General features: G+C 37.8%; 1 protein-coding gene across 1 annotated transcript; it reads left to right on the plus strand.

Moving 5' to 3' along the window:
- The first annotated feature begins 1,367 nt into the window (after positions 1 to 1,367).
- Positions 1,368 to 18,409, plus strand: klhl28 (kelch like family member 28). The gene is made up of 6 exons (XM_035532822.2): positions 1,368 to 1,486; positions 4,093 to 4,353; positions 4,532 to 5,169; positions 9,179 to 9,622; positions 13,564 to 13,772; positions 14,260 to 18,409. The coding sequence occupies exons 2-6, from the start codon at positions 4,093 to 4,095 to the stop codon at positions 14,421 to 14,423; spliced, it is 1,716 nt and encodes a 571-aa protein (XP_035388715.1). The 5' UTR covers positions 1,368 to 1,486; the 3' UTR covers positions 14,424 to 18,409.
- The last annotated feature ends 1,629 nt before the right edge of the window (positions 18,410 to 20,038 follow it).

Consider the following 20,038-nt stretch of genomic DNA (forward strand, 5'->3'; position numbering starts at 1 on the left):
AACTCCAAAAGTTCTGCAAATCCCTTCACCTGGATGTCACTTATTTCAGAAACTCCCCAATGGAAAACACTTTAAAGCATTCAAAACCAATACTAACCAGCATCTGAACTGTTTCTTTCCCAATGGCATATCTTTGCTGAACCACAATCCTCTGCAGTCCTGATGAAAACCAGTTCAATTTAATTCAAATTTATTTCTGTAGCACCTTTTGCTGCATTCATTGTAACAAAACAGCTTTACTGATGTCAGAGTCCGGACCCCCACTGAGCAAGCCAAAGGTGACATTGGCAAGGTAAAACTATGGGTGTAACAAAGAATCCTCAAGAGGAATCAAGACTTGAAGGAGGTATCTGTCCTTAAATGGTCAACACCAGACAGCACAACAAGAACAAAATAAGCAATGAGATCAAAATATCAGTAAGAAAGAAGTCATTTAGGAGCAAATAGTGATTAGGAATTAGGAAAAACTTAGAAATGTAATTACTGCTGAAGCAATTCACACAGCCTAGTGAACTGTCATGTTTACAAAACTGTACCTTACATGTCACAAATTTGAATTCATTTTGCAAATAGAATTGTATACTGTAAAATGTTTCATTTACTTCTACATATTGTATACATCTACATCTTGATATTTATCCCCAGTGAAATGTATATACTGCCATTTATACTGTAGTGTGCATGTTGTATTTGTGTTAGCTATTTTCTAGTCTTTCATCAATACGCTTTTGATAACAGGGCTGCTTCTAGCTGGATTTTTTGATGGCCCATTCCCAAGTTATTAGTGACAATGATGTGTAACTCATGCAACATGGCTGTGTGTTTAACTTCTGCCCTCACTAAAAAATGCACACATTTTGTCACACTACAATTTATGAAACAGCATGTTGGATAGACTAATCATGCTTTCTCATTCATGCCATGCCAAACTGGAATCTAGCATAAATATGCTCCAGTCTGATGTGCAATCAGTATAGGATAAAAATTGTACCACTCAGTTAACAGAACAGTTATGTAAATATGCTAGGCGATTGAAATATATTACAATTCTAGTTTCCAGCAGCAGTTATCATATGCCAAAGACTGCATATACATGAAAAAGATCAATATCAAAAACAAATCTTGTCTCAACATCCACAAAGAAGCTCTTACAGCCTACCACAACTAATCACACCACTACCTTATTGTGTAGTGGAACAGAGATTAAAGAGAAAGAGACGCGTGGTATAAAGCAAATTGAATTATAAACACATACTATATAGGGAAAATGACATTTGTGACATGCACATTTTGAAATGGTAATGTGATTGGGGTTTTTTTATCTGGAGTGCTATTTAGTGCACCCTTCTCCCGGAAGTTACGCAGACAGAACCTCTTTTGTGTTTGTTTTTCCTGACAAACGCTCAAGGCTTCTGTCACTACCGTGTTGACCTCCGCTACTGCAATACATCAGACCTCGTTGGCACATTCAAAAGGTTGAATACAGGTAATTAACATCAGTTTCGTAATATTTTCACACTGCTTGATTGTAGTAGAGCGCGCTGGACTAGTTTGTTGCTAACGTTACATAGACAGTGGGCACATCCTGGCAAAGTTTATTTTTAGCAGCAACTGTAGTTAGCTAGCGAGCTTGCGAACATTAACCACAATAGCGAGCCGTTAGCATATCATCAAGCTAATGGTAACCGTCTAGCTAGCTACCTAGCTAGCATCATCAGGATTCGGACAGGTGATTTGATCTCGGCCATGAGCAGCTACTGTGAATGACCTTCTGATTTTTAACATTTGACTTAAGTATTATTAGATAGATAAATAGGTAGTTAGCTTTGTAAAGGTCAATAGCTAGGTTGAGCAAAGAACTAAGAAGTAAACGTTTTTAGCAAGATACTTTGAATTTTTATGGTTTTCTTAAAGTGCTGGTAGCTTAACAATTATTTATGGTCTCCTTGCTGTATAATCGCGTTAACTTGGTTCTATCTAGCTAACCTAGCTACGGCGGTAATAAACATTACTGTTAGCTAGCTACTTAGCTATTTTAGCCAGCTCACTCAATGTGTTAACGTTTCATCAGAAGCCAATGCGTTCTAACCGAGTAGGGACGATATTTCCGCTTGTATTTAACTTTAACGTATTAGTCGTTTTTAAAGTTGTTGGCTAACTAAATCCTTTCTAAAATATGTGAATGTTTAAGAACCTTAAATTAATTGAAAGTTACAACTTGGTAGCTACAAACACGTTTATCTTTGCATGTGTAGCCATAATCTGTAGTTCCTGAAGTCTTTTGCAGGTGCTTTTGTTAATATCTATACAGAAGTCAGCTATAAAGTATTTAGAAAAGACATAGCTATTTTGTCAATATATGAGAGAACCTAGCAAAAAAAAGAAAGTATTTTGATGCTAATGTGCGAGTTTCAGTTGTACTACTGCAAGTTAGAAGATAGCTAACCTAGAGACTTCCACTGATTTCATTGGCAACTGCTCAGTCAACACGGATATCACCATGACACCGGTATCCATGGGCAAAAGCCTGTATTGTCTAATCAGGCAGTGTGCATTTGGCTACACTGAGAACTCTTTTGATGCTCAAATGAAAGTAACACCTGCAGTGTACCAATATTATCAACCTCCATAGATTCAGACAGAATATTAACCAACCCTCCTAGCAGCACTGCCATGTTCACAAATGTTTTAGGTTTCTTTGGGTAAAAAGACATTGGTATACTTTCTGAATGTTTATTTCAGGATAGTGTGCATTGACTTATGCTTAATGAAACCCAAAAGTGGACTGCATCTGAAAGGCATTTAATTTTGGGGAAAGTAAATTGAATTGGGTCATCAGAAAGAGCTTGCCTTTGCTTCTCATTTCTATAGAAGAATGATTAAACATAGCCATTACAGAATGAGGATAGGTATATATTACTCATGAAGTATGACTTACACAGCAGTTCAATTTAAATAAAATTATCATAAAACTATCAGCATATTTTGTTTTTTTGCCATGTACCTGTTGGTTTTACTGAAATGTTGATTAAAGTGGAATCACATCCAAAAACAATTTATTTAAGTGAAATGTTGCTTAAAGTAGAATCACATCAAAATACAATTTGCTTAATATCTGTCTCAACTGTCTGTCATGCTTATGATAGGGGGTTGCGGACACTGCAAAATACTAGGGATAATGGTTTACAAATGAAGAGAATGTTCACTTGATGCTTTTAATTATCTACATAAATCAAAGATACCAGCCAGTCTGAAAACTGATCAGTAGGCTGTTTAATTTCTAAAGCAGAGAGTAAGAAGCAGGTTCTTTTGTCCATTAATGTTTGACGGGGGAAAAAAAAAGGAAATTAGTTGATTAAAACAACAACAACAAAAAAAACAGTAGCCTGATCCTTGCTTTCTAAGCTTTTATTGTATAATTGAACAATTAATTTCAGAGTAGCTTGCTAAAACACAATTTCAGTTTTTGTTTTTTACATATACAGTTAGACTAGATCTTATTGTTTCACATTACAGGAGCAAGTTATTTTCAGTTTCTGTTGTTTAGTATGCTATAAATTCTGTAATAAATAATTTCTTATAATTGTAAACATGAATAGCATTTGATTAAAATGTTAATGTTTAAATAACATGGATTTATTGCAGTATAAATGCTAACATTAATTTAGCTGTAGTAGTTTATTTTTATAACATTTAATTCAGGCAGCATAATGTCCATTACACTCATTTCAGACACCCTGTACCTACAGCACCAGTCCTTTTAATGAACCTGGACAGTCGCTGAATGCTTGCCATTGAGCAGATTGACACAATGATCTGCATGGAGGCACATGCAAACACTATCCCACAAGTTTCGCTTAAACCAGTCTAGTTTACAAATAATGTCTACAACTCCATGTAAAGCATTGCTGTGAACCAATAGTTAAGATGCTACATGTAATAACTGTGCTACTATTAGTGCGTTAATCATTCATGTGCAAAATGAATATGACCAATTTGTAAGGTTTAATAAATAACAGTATATAAATAATAGTAAGATTAATTAAATAATAGTGCAATTAATCAAACAATACTCTCTTTTTCCCCTGAAAGATGGACCAGCAGGCTCAGTCCTATATGCTTGCCAGTCTGACGCGGCCCCACTCTGAGCAGTTGCTGCAAGGCCTCCAGCTGTTGCGGCAACAGCGTGAGCTGTGTGACATTGTGCTGCGGGTGGGCGATGCCAAGATCCATGCCCACAAAGTAGTGCTGGCCAGCATCAGCCCCTACTTCAAGGCCATGTTCACAGGCAATCTATCAGAGAAGGAGACATCAGAAGTTGAGTTCCAATGCATCGATGAAACTGCGCTACAGGTGATTCAGAGTTTGGTTTTGTCTACTGTTTTCAGGTTACAAAAGTGGATTAATACTGCCCAGTGCAGTCTTTTCAAAGCTAGTCTTTAAGAATGAATAGTAGGCCTTATGTCCAAAATAAGATGACTAGACAAACTATTCATTCTTAAACATTGTCTTATTTCTACTCCTTTTTCAGGCCATTGTGGAATATGCCTACACAGGAACAGTTTTCATTTCGCAAGAAACAGTGGAGTCTCTTCTTCCAGCCGCCAACCTCCTCCAGGTCAAACTGGTGCTAAAAGAGTGCTGCAGCTTCCTTGAGAGCCAGCTTGACGCTGGGAACTGCATCGGTATCTCCCGCTTTGCTGAAATGTACGGATGCCACGACCTCTGCCTGGCCGCCACTAAGTTTATTTGTCAGAACTTTGAGGAGGTTTGTCAGACAGAGGAGTTCTTTGAGCTGACGAGAGAGGAGCTGGATGAAATAGTGTCCAATGACTGCCTGAATGTGATCACAGAGGAGACGGTCTTTTATGCTCTGGAATCGTGGATTAAGTATGATGTGACAGAGCGACAACAGTACTTGGCTCAGCTACTGCACTGCGTGCGTCTGCCGCTTCTCAGCGTGAAGTTTCTGACCCGCCTGTACGAGGCAAATCACCTAGTCCGGGATGACCACGCCTGCAAGCACCTTCTGAATGAGGCCCTGAAATACCACTTCATGCCTGAACACCGGCTATCTTACCAGACGGTGCTGTCCACCAGACCACGCTGTGCACCCAAGGTCCTTCTTGCAGTTGGGGGCAAGGCTGGACTCTTTGCCACTTTGGAAAGGTAAGAGCGGAGCCAGTGGGCCTAGTTTGCAGTTATCAGCATATAAATAAAATGATCCCTGAAAGTACTTCATACATTAACACTACCCCTGAAAATTCCCAGGCATAATTCCTGTTTGAATAAGAAGCAGTTAGTTTGAAGACAATATGCAGTGTTTCAGTGAATTAATAATTGCAAAAAAAAAAATAAAATAAAAAAATAAAAATAAAAATTGAAAAAAAAAAACAATCACATGTACATAAGTATTTACAGCCTTTGTTCAATACTTTGAAGTACCTATGTCAGCAATTACAGCCTCAAGTCTTTTTGAGTATGATGCTACAAGCTTGGCACACCTATTTTTGGGCAGTTTCTCCCATTCTTCTTTGCAGAACCTCTCAAGCTCCATCAGGTTGGATGGGGAGCGTCAAGGCACAGCCATTTTCAGATATCTCCAGAGATGTTCAATCGGGTTCAAGTCTGGGCTCTGGCTGGGCCACTCAGGAACATTCACAGAGTTGTCCTGAAGCCACTCCTTTATTATCTTAGCTTTGTGCTTAGGGTCGTTGTCCTGTTGGAAGATGAACCTTTGCCTCAGTCTGAGGTCCAGAGCACTCTGTAGCAGGTTTTCTTCAAGGATGTCTCTACATTGCTGCATTCATCTTTCCCTCGACCCTGACTAGTCTCCCAGTTCCTGCTGCCGAAAAACAACCCCATAGCATGATGCTGCCACCACCATGCTTCACTGTAGGGATGGTATTGGCCAGGTGATGAGCGGGGCCTGGTTTCCTCCAGACATGACACTTGGCATTCAGGCCAAAGAGTTCAATCTCTGTTTCATCAGACCAGATAATTTTGTTTCTCATGGTCTGAGAGTCCTTCAGGTGCCTTTTGGCAAACTCTAAGCAGGCTGTCTTGTGCCTTTTACTGAAGAGTGGCTTCTGTCTGGCCACTCTACCATTCAGGCCTGATTGGTGGAATGTTGCAGAAATGGTTGTCCTTCTGGAATGTTCTCCTCTCTCCACAGAGCAATGCTGAAGCTCTGTCAGAGTGACCCTTGAGTTCTTGGTCCCCTCCCGGACTAAAACCCTTCTACCCTGATCACTCAGATTGGCTGGGCAGCCAGCTCTAGGAAGAGTCCTGGTAGTTCCACACTTCTTCCTCATTGCTGATTGGGACCTTCAATGCTGCAGAAATTTTCCACCGATCTGTGCCTCGATGCAATCCTGTCTCAGAAATCTACAGACAATTCCTTGGACTTCTTGGCTTGGTTTGTGCTCTGACATGTACTGTCAACTATGGGACCTTATGTAGACAGGTGTGTGCCTTTCCAAATTATGTCCAATCAACTGGATTTACCACAGGTAGACTCCAATCAAGTTGCCGAAACAACTGAAGGATGATCAGTGGAAACAGGATGCACCTGAGCTCAGTTTTGAGTGTCATGGCAAAGGCTATAAATACTTATGTATAAGTGATTTGTTGTTTTTGGGTTTTTTTTATTTTTAACAAATTTGCAAAAATTCCAAACAAACTTTTCACTTTGTCGTTATGGGGTATTGTGTGTAGAATTTTGAGGGGAAAATGAATTTAATCCATTTTGGAGTAAGTAACATAACAAAATGTGTAAAAAGTGAAGCGGTGTGAATACTTTCCGTGTGTGTGTGTGTGTGTGTGTGTGTGTGTGTGTGTGTGTGTGTGTGTGTGTGTGTGTGTGTGTGTGTGGATCTTGTTTTTGTGCATTAATTATACTTCTTATAAATTTAATTAAGCAATTTTCTCTCATGCTGTCAAACTGTTGACCTCAGCAGTAGCTGAAGCTGCTTTATGCAGTAATTCACAGACATGGATTCATGCAAATGGCTAATGCACTTATTTATGATCTGTGACATAAATTTATGAAAAAAAAATTGGTCCCTAAAGATACAGGTATTTCTGATTTAGGCCTAATATCATTTTAAGGTAAGGCAAGACAAGTTTATTTTTAGAGCATGTTTCATACACAGTGGCAATTCAAAGTGCTTTATATAGAAGAAGAAGAAGAAGAAGAATTTTGCTGCAAAAAACCATTATGAAAATAATTTATTACAATTAATTTAAATAGAACACAAACTAACATTATTTTAAGGAAAGAAATTGACAAATTAAACAAGGAGATAAAGCTTTATTTAAAATGAGTATGATTTTAATTAAATATATAAAGTGCATAAAATCAAACCCAAGGTGGTGGGATAAAATAATTAAATGAAAGGGCACTGTAGTGCTTAAAAGTTAAGTGTATTGCTACAGGATCTAAGGGAACAGTGTTTAATGTGAGCCAAAAGCCTGCTCAAATAAAAATGTTTGTTTGTTTGTTTTTAGTTTGAAAAATATCTAGCGTCAGGGTCAGGGATCACTATTCTTTGACAACTGGTTCCATTTAAAAACCACATAATGGCTAAACGCTACCTCTCTGTGCTTAGTCCATGCTTAGTCTTTTCATTGACTAATTCATATAATCTAAGAGTTCTACTCTGCTCATAACATTGTAGCATTATCAGATAGATAAGCTGGCCCTGCACTAACGATCTATTTATAGTCCAGTAATAAAACCTTAGTCAACTCTGGTAGCCAGCGTAAGGATTTAAGAATGGGAATGATGTGTTCCCTTCTTTTGCTAGTTCCTAATGCGAACTGTCAGCTGCATTTTGAATCAACTGAAGCTGTTTGTCTTTTGTGGGAGTCCCATTTTCACTGATTTTTCTCAATGAACGGTAGACTTGAAATACACCTGTCATTATGTAACAGAGTTGCTTCCAGATCTTTCTTTTTTTTAAAGAGAGGTTTCGCAACTGCAGTTTCAACAGTTCTGAAAAATGCCCAACAAGAGTGAGGTGTTTACTATGTGAAGTATGTCGGCTGCTATTTAGTGAAAGACATTCCTTAAGAAGCTGGGTGGGAAAGTGTTGAGGCTACAAGCAGATGATTTGAGGTAACTCACTGTATTAAAATTTCATAAATAATAGCACTAAACAGGGACATTTTAACCATGGGGTAATGGAGAGATCTCATTGGTGGATGTAAATGTACTAATGGCTTGGCTTGTCTGATATTGTGGATTTTTGTGTTAAAAAAGAATGCAAACTCATTACATCGTTCATCTGATACTAATTCAAGGGCCATTTGTGTTTGTAAATTTGTTACTCTTCACCATGGGTGAAGTCAAACTATCTTGCTATTGTTGTTAACGTTGATGCTAGAGAAAAAGGATCGTCTAGGTTATTTTATTCTAATTGTTCAAACCTTAAAGGTTTGTTGGTGAATCAGATGTTTTATTTTATATCATCTGCCTTCAGCCTTCTTGCATTCTCTCTTTTGGATTTGAACTAGTGTAAAATTTGTCCATGCTGCTTTCTGTTGTCATGAAATCATTTTAATTTTAACTGGAGCAATCTCACCCATAACAACTGATAATTTTTGAGCTGTCCAGTAGAGCATCAACAGACTCGGATGGTTTACATGCTGTTATATAGCTACTTCTACTTAAAACTGACACATCTGGTCTTGAGTTCTAGTGAGGCCAACATGTGAAAGAACACACAAGATAAGGATGTAGCTTTGTCAGATTTAACAGAGGCTAAGCACGTTTGAGAGAACCAAATTCAGAGTGTGACCAGGACAGTGTCACTACTATGACAATAATAGATCAAATTAAACAGGTCCTGAAGATTCTCTCTCTCTCTCTCTCTCTCTCTCTCTCTCTCTCTCTCGCTCTCGCTCTTTAAATTACCCTATGTTCTGTGCAAAGTTACAAATGTGACCACTCATCCAGACCTTGGGCTAAAGTGTTTCCATACCAGTTGATTGAATCATTGAGCCATTACTATTACTCTTGTAGTTCATTATCTTACACTGCATTGTTCCATTTTGCCAACTTAGGCAATTGAATAGGATATTGCCCACAACTATTATTATTATATTTATTTATTTATTTTTTTAATGTTAGCATTTGTTAAAATGTACTTGTGTACTGTTCCTCTCTCTTTGGCAGTACGGAGATGTACTTCCCTCAGACAGACTCATGGATTGGGCTGGCCCCGCTCAGCGTGCCCCGCTGTGAGTTTGGAGTAGTTGTGCTGGACCAGAAGGTGTACGTGGTGGGTGGCATCGCCACACACATGCGGCAAGGTATCAGCTACCGGCGCCACGAGAGCACCGTGGAGAAGTGGGACCCAGACAGTAACACCTGGTCCTCAGTGGAACGGATGGCGGAGTGCAGGAGCACCCTGGGGGTCGTGGTGCTGGCCGGCGAGCTTTATGCACTCGGGGGCTACGATGGCCAGTACTACCTCCAGTCAGTGGAGAAGTATGTGCCTAAACTAAAAGAGTGGCAGCCTGTGGCACCTATGACCAAATCGCGCAGTTGCTTTGCCACTGCTGTGCTAGATGGTATGATTTATGCCATCGGAGGCTACGGCCCTGCCCATATGAACAGGTAAGGCAGGTATACGTTTTTTTTGTTTTTTTTTAATGTAATCATTATAGCACAGTTTGTTTAAAATTTGATGATAAGGTAATAAAATCCTCATATAAGTATGAAACTTTTTAAATACTAGCAGAATGCCAGAAGATGCTTTCAGAAAAATAAGGAGTTTGTGGAGTTAAGGAGTTTAAGTGGAACTTATTATAGTTCATATATTGTGTACAACAGTTTACATTTTGCATTAGCAAATGTTGTGGACTTCTCTCGGCATCATGACCCTATAAAAAGAAATGGAGAACGATCACATACATGCACCCTGTGCACAGCAGTATTTGAAGTTACTCAACAATACAGCATTTTGATTCCCTACAGCTTGGTAGAGTAATAATTGGAATTTTATAGAGGTAATTTAACTTTAGATGCTATGAACCATTTAATGATGACATTTAGGAAGTGCAGCCAGGTTGGCTTTTTTACATCATCTAACAGACATGCTTAAGGGAATTTTCAAAGAAAAGGGGAACTTGAAAAGAGGCTTAGTCCTAGAATTTAAGTCATGCAGCCTGCAGAGAATTGTCTGAGATCCTGCAGTAACACTTACAAATGGGTCTAAACATGGAGTTAGGGCCATAATGCTCTTTAGCTGTTTTATGTGCTCAGAAAAGTGAAAGCTAGCAGGACAAAGTGAAGGGTTCAGGAGTTTCAGGACAGTTGTATGGTGTTATATGTATGTACAAAAAAGGCTGCACTGTTATGGACTCATGTCAGCTGTAGTGTTTTTAAGGCCTTGTGCAAGGATACTATTCAGCAGTATAAAATGTACTGTAATGGAAGCCTGAAGCAGCTGGATGCAAATGCAAGTAGTTTAGCTCATTCATTTTTAAAAGATTTTTAAAGATCTGTGGTCAGTACAGGCAAAATGGTGAAACACACAGGAAAACAGGGTTATTGCAAGCATATCCCTACTCACATGGGTAAACAAGTGACAGGTGAAGCAAAGGGAAACACTGGAGGTAATAGGATTCTTGGGGAAACTTGGAGGAACAGTGAAGTTCTGCAATATGCAAGATGCATATATGCAAGAATATGCAATATGCAAGATTTAAAATACATACAGGGAAAATTACTGCCTATATATTATTTTGTATATATCTCAATGACAGCCATAGTATAATTAAGAAACATCGGTGCAGGGAGCACCAGTGGCAGGTAGAGAGCAGAGCCAGAGTAGGAGAGCTCCAGACAGGAGTGGATAGTGCAGATATTTGTGAAATTATCTCAAAGTTTGTCTCAAAAGCAAATAAATGTAATAGGATTTCACAATATTACAACTGGACCCAATTAGTCAGATATGTTTTTAATTCTGTTCTGTATTTGTTTTTGATTCTGACATTAGGACACTTGTCTTTTTTATTCTTGCACTATATATGCATAAACATTTTAATTGCACTGTTAAAATGTGTAAATATATGCCATCTAAATTCAGGCCCCTGACATCCCGCTCACTTATAACGTCTTGAGTTCATGTTGGCCGCGTTAAAAGAAAGTCAAAATGCCAAATGGCTCAGCTTTGTATTTGAAGTTGCGCATTTATTGAATCGTGTGCTGCTATTATTATAGTTGTGCTAGCGTTACCTTGTTCTATTTTTTTAGAGTTTGTTCCAGGTGCGTCACTGGGGCTTTTTATTATTCAGGGATCAAATCTCCAAAGGTTTGAATCTAGCCATGAAGTGTTTTTACTCTAGAGTTGAGAATAATGTTCGTCAATGGTAACACCTTTACCTGTGGTAATTAAGTGCACCGCTGTTTTAAGAAGAGAAACCCTTTGTATCTGAATTTATTTGAAAACATTTTTTTCCAGTAATGTTATCTAAGGGAGGTGGAGAAGGAAGCATCAATCATTCGACCAAACCATTTACTTTTATATGATCACCAGCTTTGTTTCACAGTGGAGACATTTAGCTAGTTAGCCAAGACTACGAGGCACCGTAACGGCATCAGTTCACGTGTTAACATTCATTAGCCACGTTTACATGCAGCCTGATAATCCGTTAATAATACACGACTAATAGCTTAGTCGGAATAGACTACGTTCATGTATACAGCTCATGTATTCGATTGAACGAGTATGGCAAGCCTTTGAATAATCCATTAAATATAAGAATAATGACCACGTAAACACCAGGATTTGATTACATTACCCATCGGAAAGTTTAAACACATTCGGCGTATAATCTTTGAGTCAGCGGAATTTAACACATTTCAAGATGGCGGGTGCGAAAAACCGGTTTAAAAAAGGTTGATGCTGCGGTCTTTGAAAGACTTAAAAATAGCAGGATGGACGACCATAAAGCACTCAACGAGTTGTTCTGACAAGTATTTGAACAAATGAAACGTGGAAGTTTCTAAAATCGACATACTACAAAGCTAAGAACAAGAATGCTAAACGCAATTAAACAAACGAACACCAAATGTACACTTAGGCACTATAGCTAGCGAGGCTGAAGCTCGTTGTCATGGTAACGTGTACACAGTGGTATTCTACACATGCGAGTCATATTGGATTGGATTATATGTATCGTACATATAAACTGAGATTTTCATCAGATTGTTGAGAAAAGTGATCATATAAACACCTCAGTTTTAATCTGTAATTGAAATGAATTCAAATGGATTGGAGAACATTGTTGCATAGAAGCATAGCTACTGACAGTGAAAAGTCATTTTTAGCCAAGAGAAATGTCTGGCTGAATCCTCCCCTGTCATGCTTATGCCTAACCCAGTCCCCAACTTTCTGGGCCAAAATGCGATGCACTATGCTGGGCTGGGCCAAGCTGAGCTGAAGCTCTGGATATTCACAGCTGAAATAAGGTCAAAGCTTCAAAGCCTAAAGAATGGTTTTCAGGACAGCCCTTCACAATATATTATTTTTATTGCATTATTGGCCTTTATTGGCCAATATAAAGTACTGTTTATAGTGATTAGCAGAGAAGGCATCAATGTGCAAATAAGCCCTCAAACATTTTGTGGCATATGTGAATTTTTTGATGCATCTCACACTTTCCAGATAAGTGATCTATGATTGTTTTAATGACCCACAGCATTTACATGATCCAATAAATAAATAATTTTCAGCCAAGCCAATTGTAACAATGTCATATCAATCATTCATGTGTGCTAATATACTGCAGGACATATTGCAATTTCAGTGTTATATCTCATATATATATATATATATATATATATATATATATTTATATTTTATACACACACACACACACACAATAAGTAGTATTTTTGTTGTCTATATTGTGCAGCCCTAGGACTCACCCATTGTGATTAGGTTGCTTCTATATTTGATCTGATGCCACATGAGCCACACCATACTGCAAAAACTGTTACATTGAGAAAAGTAGTAATGTTCTACTGTTGTACGACCAATTTCACACCTGTTTGGGAGAGGCACCCTCAAAACTTGCTCTCTGTGTCTCCAACCTGGGGCACCAGAGAGTTGTTTTGTTGTTATTCTGTCTCCTTGGCAAATATTTCCCTTATGGGATGTGCTGCAATAGGGAACACTATTTCTGCAGGATTGGAATTGCCTCTCACATTTCAGTGTGCTGGAGTTGCTCTGAGAGGACAAGAGGACAGTCTCAAGAGGTGTTGTCATGGTTTTATAATTTTCATGATGCCAGACTGATTCGAAGTGGGTGTGCATTTATAATACTGTGAAAGCAGCATGCATAGGTGTGTGTTTGTTTTTTGCTTTTCTCATGTGTTTAGAAATACTGCTACAGTACACAAATATTGCAATGGTGAAGACAATGTACAAGAAATAATTTTGTTAAAACGATCTACATATCATGGTAAATGGCAAATGGCTCAAAACAGAAATGGTTCTCACCAAAATGCATTAAAGGTCCCAAAGTCCTTAATATATGTTTTCTTTACAGCGTGGAACGCTATGACCCCAGCAAAGATGCCTGGGAAATGGTAGCACCCATGGCCAACAAAAGGATAAACTTTGGCGTGGGAGTCATGTTAGGGTTCATATTCGTTGTTGGTGGACACAATGGTGTATCACATCTATCCAGCATCGAAAGATATGACCCCCACCAGAACCAGTGGACAGCATGTCGACCCATGAATGAACCTCGAACAGGTAAAGTGTAAAAAACACAGAAGGCTGATATGTATTGCCTTGACATTAAAGTCAAGACTGGCTGTGTTGGGAGTGTCATGATGTGTAAATCATACTGACCTCTCCAGGCTGTACATGGTGCTTAGTGATTTAAAGAGCCTCCTTACAAATCTCATTCAAATGAAAATTATTGTGCTGCATTTAATATTATTGTCCAAGGACGCTGAAATCTGCAACACCGCTGCTTTTCGTTTAGCTATAAGATCAAGCTGTACATTGGTCCCAGGAGGGGATAGCATTTCCTGCTTTACTAAGAAATGTGTTGAAAGATGGCAAAAAACATTGACTGACATATTGGAGTTGTTTTATTTTAAATGAAACACACTTTCATGATAAAATTATATTAATGTGTTCTCTTTGGTCAAATTGTTTGCATGTAATTAAGCACCAGATCATAAGCAAGGTTTTTAATGTGGTCTTTTTATATCCCGTGGTCGACTTTACACAGGGGTCGGCTCTGCTGTAGTAGACAACTACCTCTATGTGGTGGGTGGTCATTCGGGGTCTTCATACCTGAACACAGTACAGCGCTATGACCCCATCTCGGACAGCTGGCTGGACTCTAGCGGCATGATGTACTGTCGCTGTAACTTTGGCCTCACTGCTCTTTGACCCTTGGGGCACTTGTAGGATACTCTGGAAGAGAAGAAAGGGTCAAAAATGGTTTGCATTTCTTTTGTCTACTCCCCATTCATCTTTGGAACTGTGTTCCTCAGAAGTTGCCACATCCATGTGGAAATTTGTCTGAAAAAGCAAGAGGAAGTTGCCATTATGGATCTTGGGGTTTACGGAAGTAGTAGAAGAAGCAGGACAGAAAGAACTTTTCCACAGTGTGAGTAAGCAGAGGGACTCCTGTCTTGCTTGGGGCTCTGGAAAGCACTGGAAAGTTCTGGACAGAGGATGGCAGGTTTGGTTTTCTTGGGTGGCATTCTTCTGTGTTAATGCCATTTATTCCCTGAGCACTCTTTTTGTAACCTTAGATTTAAAGGCTCCTAGCTGCAGGTGCAGCTGGGTTCTTTTACTTTCTGGTCGTCTGTGGGTCTATGCGTGTCTGTGTATGCATGTAATGGAAAGAATGAAATAATTGTGTACGTGTGTCTGTGTGTGTGTGCGCGCACCGTGATTAACTCAGGCACAGTGATTAACTCATTGGCTGAGTTTAACCTGTCTGCATCTTAAAATAGTGCTTCACAAAAAAGTGGGAAAAAAATTATTCTCACTTACAAAGGGCTGCCTTTCTTTCTCTTGTACATACATTGAGTTAAGAATATACAATATGTCCTCCAGTGCATTGCCTGTAAATGTTATCGGCACTGGGTAATGGGTGTGTGCGCTGACTGAACATATTCACATTTCACTGCAGTTTCTTAAGAATTCTTCCAAGATCTACACAGCTCACTGTAGTTGTAGAAGTTATTTTCATATTTTTTATGAAAATAATTGTCCTTAATTCTCTGATCTCATATGTTTGTTCCTCATCTTTAGTGTTCAGCTTTGAATGTGACTCTGCAAATGTTTAGGATGTGAACAAAAATACTGGTGCTAATTACAATTCAGGATTTTTTTTGTCAGTGTCTTTTTCATTTAAGGCGTTCTTTTTTTTTTGCATGTTAGTAATTTTATTTACTGTTGTGATAAAAATGCACCATTAAATAGCCCAGTGCAACTTAATGGTAATTATTTCCCACTTCCACACCGCAAACTGCATACAGCATTTCTCCAGCTGCAGAGGAATTATTTTGTGTTTTCAAACAAGGCCTGTTGCTAGTAGCTGGATAACGTAACAGATGATGAAAAAGCTTGGAGTGCTAAAGCAAAAAACATACAAAGATTAAGATTGAGCTTAAGAATGCATAAACATGGTTCATGGGATAATAGGTTTGACACTGCAAAGCACAGGCATGTTCATGAATGCAAAGTTAGCTGGGTAACGGGGATCTTTGTCAAACAGTGCTTCTCTGCACAGTTTTCTCACACTCCAATTAGTTACTCATCAGTAAAAACTGACCTCACACCTTCAACACAATTTCAACAGTTTACAGCATGACTTGAGTTCTTCAATTATCCAATTTTAAATTACTAATGTACTCAAACTATCTGATTTAAAAAAAAAAAAAAAAAAGTTCTTAACTTTGGCCAAAGAGCAGGTAGTGTGAAGTTGTCACGTTCATTTAAAACAAATCATGATGGAGCACAGTAGGTTAATGCTGTTTCTGCATTAACTGTGGTGTGTATGCGCTCTACATTCCTGTACACTTGTCCTCTGCTGCATCATCAGCTTGTCAGGCCCATATTCATATCCTTGAATATTAGCTTGGCAATTAACCTTTTCTTCCCATTTCAATACTCCTATATTTTTTGTCTAAGCTTCTATTCACTATTAAGTGCCAAGATTTCTATTGTCCTTTTATAAAGATGGTCAATATGAGCACTTAAAGAATTCTCTCCAACACATGCCTGATCTAAATCATAAGAGTCCCAGGTGTTTGAATGTGAAACATTTGACATAAAACATTATGATTTATTTATTTAATGTAATTTATGGATATTTTTACCAGCCCTGATTAAAAGAGAATCTGGACTTTATTATGAAAACACTCTTCACAGAAAGCATTTTATAACACAACATAAATTCAGTCCAACTCAGGGCTTTTTTTTTAAATTAAAAAAAGGTTTCATGATCTGTGCAGTGACAGTAATTTAACAGGAAGGCAAAATGCAATGGAAACACCCATAGCCTGGCATCTAATGTTAAGTGTGCTGCAGTGCTTTTAGAGAACATCACATGAGCTATGTTAGGTTTTAAAATGCAGCTTTAAGTAAATGTCAGAATCTTTCCTCATCATTGTCTATAAACCATAGTTGTTGGTAAAAACGTGTAAGAAATTATTTTGACCATTTTATGAAGGGCTTACGAGTTCTGAAGCTCTTTTGATGGATCTTGGGTTGTCACTGATGTAAATGCTCAAGTAGGATACTAAAGGGGTATTGGAGTATGAACATTAACACTAATGCATTGGGTGGAATTTGCACAAAGGTGTAGTTAAAATCAGCCCTGCATTGCACTTACTAAAACAGTTTGATACCTTGTGTAATTTGTATATAATAGTTGAAGGCATTTAGACAATGCAATAAGACCATTTTCCTTAAACCTTTTTCCATTTCCCTATTGCCAGGCTGTTAAAGACAAGATTGCTGCAACTAAAATGTTTTTTAAAGATCCCAGTTTTCTTTTAGATTTTTTTCCCATCATGTTCCGCATGTAAAAAATAAGATTTTGCCTTTAGAAATATTATTCAGAATTGATGAAGTGAATGTGTTGTAATAACCTAAACCATTCAAAAATTTCCCTTTATTTAAAAGCGTGATTATGACCGTAAAATTATTTTCTTTTTGACTACAGTATACCATCAAAACAAAAAAAGGGGAAAAATCAGATGCTAAACTAAGCAAATTGAAGGTTTTTTTTTTAATGGTGCCACATCCTTTATTCCTTAGATTGAGTGCTGCCTAGTAAATGATAAACAACGATTTTAATGTTAATGTGAAGCATTCAAGTAAAAAAAAACACAAAGAACAGCATATGAAGGCATGTGTCTTCCATTAGCAATAAATAATGATAATCATACAGAATACATTTTTTTTCCACACACAGCAAACCATACATTTTTACAAATGTAATTGTTGTCAGTATATTGGAAAAAAGCAGCAATTATATATGGCAGATTTAATTAATTGATGAGTTTACAAAAGCAAATACTAGATACTGTGGACCTGGTTGTATGTTGAAAGACTAAAAACAAATTCTTTTACTCAACAATGTGGAATCAACCACTTGCCATTTGCTAAATTGTAATATTGATGTCATATAAAATGTAAAAGCGTTTCATTATCAATATGGTTAGAGCACTGAAGGAAAAAAAGTGAAAAAGGTTAAGAAAAAAAATCACGCAGGCGTGATCTTGCTTTTGCCATGCATTTTTAATTGTCTTGTTTGTTGCATGCCGTAATGTCTCCTCTTGGAACTTTCAGTGATGCTTCTTTGAGATGGCTTGTCAAATCTTTTCTCACTGTTTAAAAGAGCAAGCACCAATGGTCATATATGTATCTTGTATAATCTGAAGACATAAAACTGCAAAATGAAGGGATGTTTGTACGTGCAGGTGTTTTATTATTGTTCTTAATCATGGCCTAACTAACTCCTGTCTTACCACCATTCTCACCAAAGTGCTTGCTTTATGAGGGAATCTGAGTGAAATCAGGGACTGTTAGTCCTTGAAATTGTCTTGAGAGAGTTCTTTAAAAACTGATGTCAATGTTAACCACCCAGTTTGTTTCTTCTTATTTTGTCATGGGTGTGTCTGGCTCTTGTCTGAAGTGAGGTGATTATCTTGAGTTTTTAAAAATTATTTTTATAAATATATATCTATATACCTGTGGATTGTTACTGGAAGAAAAAAATGATAACACTAGACAATAGACGCAGTATTTATTTTTCACAATTTAACAAGCATTGAGAGAGCATACATTTTGCCAGTTAATTTATCTGTGTGGTGCAATTGTACCCTGTCAAAATAAATGCCTGTCTTAAAAGGTGATCATCTGTTGTATTTGTATTCTATTATTTGTATTGCGTTATTATAAGACTTTTAAAAAGTCACTAGAAAATTCATTGATTTCATATTTAAGGCCAACAATCAAATTTACTTTTCTTTGTTATTTTGTGTGCGTTTTTTTTTTTTTTGAAGGAATGTTGGAAAATAGCCATTAGATGTATAAAATTATTATATTTTTAAAAGCAATACAATATGCTTTGACAAGTGAAAGTATAATTTGTTTTACATGCCTCTTCTGGTTTGGGAATTGGGGGTGAATTCTGTACATTGATCTCATCTTTACAGTTCCGTAGGACTAAAAATATATAAAGAGAAAGATTAGATGACAAAAACAAAACCACTATGTCCGAGGTCTCCACAACAGCAGTTGTCCTTTCCCTATATAGCTAACTGCTGATGGACTTGACACCACCACTACCTCAGTGTCAAGAAAGCATTTCTCTCATATACAAGATGGATAAGAGGCATTGCCAGTATAGCTAAGCTACTGGCATTCAAATCTACAACTACAACCTTTTATTTTAACAAACCTCAATGTGTTGTGCATTTTCAGGCTCTCAATGGCCTGCTTTACTTGCATTGACATTTGTTCCTCATGTTACTTGTCTTGTTGCTCTGGATTTTCTTTCTCTTACTGTCCCAATGAGATGAGAGGCAATAACCAATCAGGATTCTATTGGTGTACGTATGCATGAAACCAAAGATGAAAAAATGAAAACCCAAGATTGCTAGCGGTAAAGAGCTTACTGGACAAATGTGCTTTATTTCTTGATCTGCTACTGATGTAGGTTTTATTTTGTGAGTGTTTTATGTTCGAATCAGTAGTGAGTCTGCTGTAAATTTCTTTTCCTCACCTGTAGGTTTAAAACGGTAGCACATTTGAACATGCAACAAGTAGGAATTCTGTTTTAAAGACCTCCCTAGTTTGGAGGCCGGGTGCCACCCCATGTAAATTTGGTTTTCATACTAAGGAAGAGCAGAGAGTTTTATGTTTGCTTTTAATGCTTAATATAACAATTGTAGAGTACATAGCATGGTTATGGTTTGCTTGTTTTTTTTTTTTTCTTTAGCACTGTCCATAGTTTGGCTCTGCCACAGTGGTGGTACTTCTTCTTTCCACATATGCTTACGTAGTGCATTGTACAATCACAGTTTTCCACTGAGCAAGGTCAGGAGCAAGGGCTTCAGCTTCATCCCAAAAGTAAAGCACTTTCTTTTTGATGTAACCGAAGTGTTAGATTCGCAGTATCCACTGTACGCAATGTTGATGGAACACATTTACTCTCCAGGTGATACTTGCTGACATTTTCAGTGCTGCACTGGCACATGTTGCTGTTGGGAGGATAATTGACACACATAAGTGAAGGCTGATCTTTTGAGATGTCTATGGAAAACCGAATATTTCCAATAATGCTCCCCAAATACGTGAATCGGTTCACCTCCTCCAGTTTGTGCCCCATGATCTTGATCTTCGGCAAGCCCGCTTGCACAGTGATGTGTATGAATTTTGACTTCTCAGATCTTCTCAGATCTGCAATCTGATTTTTGCTACTTTACAATGCAGGCATGATGTTGGGTCTTTCAGGTGGTGAATGTCTTTGGCCAATGGAA

Source organism: Electrophorus electricus, chromosome 10 (assembly GCF_041902795.1).
Source record: "Electrophorus electricus isolate QZ-2024a chromosome 10, ASM4190279v1, whole genome shotgun sequence".
Taxonomy (NCBI): Eukaryota; Metazoa; Chordata; class Actinopteri; order Gymnotiformes; family Gymnotidae; genus Electrophorus; species Electrophorus electricus.